We start from the raw sequence: 6,036 nt of genomic DNA, 5'->3' as shown, positions 1-6,036 counted from the left end.
GAGGCATTCATTAGAGCACACCACCCACATGCAGTTTACCGACCCCTCAACCTCACATTAACAATCTCTGCAGGTCTGGCTGTCAGTGTGTGTGTGTGCATGTGTGTGTGTTTGTGTACATGCTCTGCAGTCTACATGTGGTTTCTGGGGTCTGATGGCTTTCCCACTTTGCTGACCCTGTTTCCACTTTCTCCTGGAAAATCCTACCAAACCTCAACAGAGTTTCTGAGCCAGTAGTTTATGTTGATGACTTTGTGTAAAGAATAACTGCACTCACAAATGCTTTTGGCAACTTTTTAAAATTCCACAGTGGCAACAAAATACAGGTTTGAGCTTTTGGTCTTAGGTAAAGTTGTTGTGAGTCTCCCTACTCTGGTCTACTCATCAGTACATGATTCTTTTTTTTTTCTTCTTCTGTGAGGGTAACAAGTTAGAGGACACTCTGAGCCTTATCTTAAAGTGTAACAACACTGAACAAAAATAAAAAGGCAGCATGCAAATCTTTTCTAGGGGACAAAGATCAGATGGCATGATCCACAGACACTCCTTTGACCAGTGACTTCAAATTCAAATGGAATGATGTCACAGATGACCAGAGAAAGATGAGAATGGGCTGTTGGCTGCTGGATGTCAGCTGCATTTGAATGTCCACAACGCCACCATTTGGTGTCTAGGAAGAAGTTTCAGACAAGTGTGGATGTCAGAAAAAGTGATCCTGTGCCCCACAATGTCTTTCAACCTCAACAAAACCTCCGTGAAGAATAGGACAACATTCCACAAGCCAACAAATACAACATCCTAAACTACAAGCATCGCAGATATGTGACTGACCTATGATTTCTGGTCTATGACCCCACTATCCATCTGCACATATTCATTTCCATTTAGTTGCACTTGGTTGTTTCATTACATCCATTCTGTTGTAGAGATGTGGTGGAACAACCAATGCTTGCTACCTTTTGTTACAAAGAATGGATAGAATTTATTGAAATACTACATACCACCTGTAAATGTTTGTTTAGTGTATATTAAAGGTTCTCAGTCTCACCTGGAAACAAGAGATGCAACTCCCATTTACTATAAAGCCTAATATCACCATCCACAAAAACTCAAATGTTTGAAGCAATGAAAGAACAAAGAGGAGCAAAGTTTTGAGCAGGAGTGCTGTTGCTCCAAACCAATGGACAACACAGGTGGTGGAAGCAGCCAAATGTGGCTTTGAACTGTTTCCCCCCTGAACCTCACTCACCCGACCTGCACCGTCTGACTTCTGTTTTCCAAACTAAATCCTCACTTAGCTCGGTCACCATTTTCAGAGTGATGATGAAGTGATCCGTGCTGCTGAGGAGAATCCGGAGGCTCAAGATGTGACCACCTTCTGGAGGGGACAGCAAAGTTTGAACTTCAGTGGCCCAAGTGCATTAAATCTGAATTTGAAACAGGAGAAGAATAATGAAAGAAAAATCATTCCCCTGTGATGTTTTCTCCTTGGGCAGACGGCTTTATGAAGTACACTCATGAGTTTTAAATGTACAAAAAGTACATGTTTACCAGGAAATAAAACTAATGTATTACCGTTACTTTTGTAGGAGGCAGCAGTGAGTTTAAGGTACGGAAGGTAACTACAACAAAACACATCAAGGGGAAATGGAGACGCCACAGTGGACTGGGGCACTGAAAAGAGTATGATCACAGATGTATGATAAAGTGACAAATGACGGGTTTGGTCCAACAATAACACAATGGAAAGAAGCAAAGTAACAGCTGGGTTTTTGCATATACACTTGGACGCACCTGCTTTACTCAACAGGTAATGTAACTTACTGGAAGCCCTCTTTGGTTACTGTGTTCAAGTTTCAGCTTGGTATGAGAGTCATCGATCATGTGCTCGACTGTTTCTTTCCTGGTCTCAGTGGTGTCAATCTTCTCATCTATCTCTCAACAAGAAAGTGAATGATTGTGTAACTGTTCCCTTAAGTGCTCAGGTGTTTCCTTAACAGTTTCCATAATACGACAACAGCCTGAAACTGAAGCACCAGTTGTGAAGGAGCAGACCCAGAGAAAAGCCAGGGATCATGTGGTGCTCGGGCCGTGGACGGAGCGTGTTGATGCTGATTAATCCTGATTAATCCTGGAGAGCGATCTGGGTTCACAATGATGGTATGCCAGTCAAATTGTTGCTATGACTGGTTATCGGCCAGAATGATTATAGACATGCTGAGATGTTATTCTTTGAATACCTCGTCTTGATGCAGGCGGACAGACAGCCGGGGAAAGCTTTGCAGACACAATGGAACGTGGCCAACGTGGATTCGAGTGTTGCAGTGTGAACCACTGGCAGGAAAACAGAAGAGGAGAAGGTTGTAGAACACCCAAACATTTTGTTTGGTCAACTCGTGGTGCTGGGACAGAGGCCAAGCTTTCCTTTTTGTGGAATTTAGAGAGAAGCAGTGGTTTGAGCAAGATTTAAGGAACATAAAATTGCTGGGAATCCTAAAATGGAAGTTGGACATTGTTGTTTCCTGGTGAACTAACTGCTATGTGCTCACAACTTTCAGTTTCACTGAACCAGCTGATAGTGGAAATGAAAAACAAAAAACAAACAAAAAAAACATACACTTTTTATCATAACGCTTAAATTGCTGACAACACTTATGATGGTTCTGACTGATCCTTTTAAAAATATATTGACTGCTTCCTCTAAAAGCCATTAATAATCCTGCTGGGGTGGAGGCATTACATGAAGGGGAATAAGCAGATTTTATATAGAGGGCTTAAAATAAAGAACCAATACAATGTCAAAAGTGACAGCAGATCATACTTGACTCAGTAGCAGTGTTGGTGGGCTGCTGTCCCTCATACTGGGCACTAGATGTCCTCCTTGGTGTACCCAGTAAACTGTATATTTTCCTTGAAGAGATGTGAATAATATGAACATTTCATCAGTTTGGTTTGAGCCAAACCATCATGTAGGCCACAGTCTACCAGACTGCTCCTAAACAAAATGAAAATTTCCCTAAAAATCAGGTATTACAACTTACCAAGTTTATGAATTAAACCACATCTCCAGATGTGTATATGTTAGACCCAGGTCAGGTGCCTGTGATACCTTCTACTACTTCTTCAATAGAATTTTCTCAATTGTTATTAATTCATCAAGGGTAACTTTAAACCAAAAAAAGACCTCAGTGTCAGGATTCATATTGTACTACATTTTTTGTCTGCCTTTCACCGTACCAAACGTCCACCCACGCAGGTCTTCTCAATGATTTTGTCCTGATTGGACCTCCTGTTAGGACTGTGTGGGCTCGTACAGACTGTGCTTCATTTACAGCTCCCTGACTCACCTACTTGTTATTTTGCATGTGTGCCAAGGGCAAGACAACATCCTTAGGCCTACCTTGCCCACACATTTTGAATTGTCAATGCAGGAGAAGCAACAGCATTACTAATAACACGGCTTCATTATATTCAGCTGTCCCAGTAAGTCGTGACAATGCCAGCTAACCAGCATGCACAACACCAGGACCCAGAACTGAACCTCTCAGGCAGCCAAATGGAATTCAGCAGTTTTATAATTTGCATCCATGCTTTTCTAACTGAGAGATGTCAAAATGCCGGTCCCCATCGAACTTGTCTGAGCATTAACGAGCCAGAATAAGTCAAAACACCTACGTGGGCGTGCAGGGCTTTTCAAAGCAAGGACAACAAGATCCGAAAAAATTAAACGCTGCCAAGCAAATAGAAGTTGATTATTATAAATGACTCCTTTTACTGTTATGTGTGCATTTTTCTGGAAGCTGAAAAATGCCATTGTGACTCATAAATGAGAAGGCACAGGTAGAACTGAGGACATTACTGATCGTCTAATAATGTCTCTATTCTAACAATTATCACAAAGCAATGCAGCATTTAATAATAGTATAAGTTAAGCCTTTGTTTGATTAGTAAAACTATTTGTAAAAGCTCTATAGTTCCCTTTGTTTTGTGCATTTTCACCCCCAAATGTGGAATTGAGTGATTTAGACATTTTAGATTGAGGCTTAACAACTTAAAAATTACATAACAGCTACATTTTATTTCATTTCCACTGCAGTTTCATTTACACATATTTGACTATCGATAGATATTACAGTGCTTCACTTTCAACAACATGGGCACAAGAACAACAAAAATGTATTACACACTTTTTTCCTCAACCCCACACCCGATCAGCTAACCGTAAGGTTCCTTTTGTTCCGGGGCGTTCATGAAGGAAAGTTTGTCCACGTATGTAAGAGCCTTGCAGATCACGAGGCCATAGTAGGTCTGGAACAGTGAACATCTTCCACCATTCTGTTCCAGGTCTGCCCACACACTCTCCAGTTTGTAGCTTCCCATTCTTGCTGAGCTGAACATGTAGTGGTAGCAGCAGGCGTTGTAGCGGATGTGTTTTTCTCCCGAGAACCTGGCACTGTGGGTTGGTGCAACACCAGCTTTCTGAGCACAAAGGCCCACATAAACATCAGCTGGAACAGGTGCACGGACTGCCGCAGATGCTACGTACACTTTCCGGACCACATCCTGGGATATAACATAAGCAGTCCCGTCACAGTATTCAGGCAGGTACTTGTCAGGGTAGAGGGCTGGAGGCAGGTAACCAGGACTGTTGGGGTCCCTGTCAGGGGACTCTCTCTGGATGACTCTACCCAGATAGAGGTCCTCAGGGTGTCTGTGCAGCCCGAGCAGGTAGCCTCCGATGGCAGGGAGGTTGACAAACACAGAGTCCTTGGTCAGCAGAACAAAGCGTGCTAGAGGACAGAAGCCGATCACCCAGAGGTAAGCCAGAAGTGTCCTCTCTGTGGGGCCGTGGAGGGATGAGTCAGCTGCAGCATGACCCTGCACTACATCCTTATAGCGTTCAGACTCTCTAACGATGGCCTCTTGTGCAGCAGAAGTCTGTGTTGAGCCTAAGAAGAACAGAATCCGCACTGGAAAGCCTTGGATGAGTGTTTGGTTGGCCCACGTCCTCCTCACTGCATCTCTTTGGGTGACATTAGCTGGTGAGCTGAAGATCAGAGTGAGGAGGAAGATGTCAGCGTTTCTGCAGGCATCAGGGTTAGTGATAAGGTAAGCCTGGGACACATTGTCCCTGGCGTTGCTCAGGTCTAGTTTCCTCGCTTTCTCTCTTACACTAACAACCACAGCGTCTGTGTAAACCCCAGGAGTGGGCTGCAGGAGGTATTCCTCGACAAAGTCTGCCCCAAACAGCAAGGCATGGAAGAGCAGCACGTTGAAGAGGAGGAAGCACCACTGGTGGGTACGCAGTTTGCACAAAGAGCACTGGAGTATCAGAAAAACAAAAGACTATGAATTATAAAGGTAATCAACATAAGTTATACGAAAATGTATAAGCTGCAACAAATTAACACTGTACCTGCATGACACCTGCTTCAATCGTCTTGCTGATTCTGTTTATCAGCTGCATGTGTTTAGAGGACCTCCCGCTGTGGTTGGCTTTGCATCAATACTAGCTAACGGACACGGTTTCCACTTTCATGAAACTCTAGCAGTGTGTAACCCTGCACCCAAAGTCAGGGCCTCATCAAGAGGAGTGTATTCTGCGTGATGCATGCAACATTAATGACACCAAGAAGGAAAAGTGGAATCATACCATAAGAACAATATTCTCACCAACACATGTTCTAAAAGTGTTCTGTAATATTTTATGTCCAATATGGGTTTTCAACAATTACCTTCACAGATATTTGTAAAATTAAAGCGACAGTGCTTGCATTCTAGAAACATCGAGAATCCATTTATGGTTATGAAAGAGCTGTTTGATAGAAAGGTTCAACTTCTGGACACATACTGCCCTCTTTCTATGTGCGACCTGGAAGTTTTCACGTCACACTTGTATAAGTTGTCATTGGCTTCCAAAGTGGTTTTAATATCACAAAGTATTTTTTCCACAAACGATGCATAAAGATGGTTGAAGCTCAACAACAGCAACGAAAAATGCTCTGATGATGAGTATGGAGGAAAGGCAACTCAAAA

The 6,036-nt window shown here is 42.9% G+C and overlaps 1 protein-coding gene across 1 annotated transcript; it reads right to left on the bottom strand.

Annotated features, from left to right (window-relative positions):
- Nucleotides 1–4,215: 4,215 nt before the first annotated feature.
- b3galt9 (beta-1,3-galactosyltransferase 9) lies at nucleotides 4,216–5,422 on the bottom strand. The gene is made up of 2 exons (XM_008300607.1): nucleotides 5,417–5,422; nucleotides 4,216–5,322 (listed from the first exon to the last, which is right to left on the bottom strand). The coding sequence occupies exons 1-2, from the start codon at nucleotides 5,420–5,422 to the stop codon at nucleotides 4,216–4,218; spliced, it is 1,113 nt and encodes a 370-aa protein (XP_008298829.1).
- Nucleotides 5,423–6,036: the final 614 nt, after the last annotated feature.

Source organism: Stegastes partitus, unplaced genomic scaffold (genome assembly GCF_000690725.1).
Source record: "Stegastes partitus isolate 25-593 unplaced genomic scaffold, Stegastes_partitus-1.0.2 Scaffold1564, whole genome shotgun sequence".
NCBI classification, from domain to species: Eukaryota; Metazoa; Chordata; class Actinopteri; family Pomacentridae; genus Stegastes; species Stegastes partitus.
This window is presented reverse-complemented; position numbering and strand designations above follow the sequence as displayed.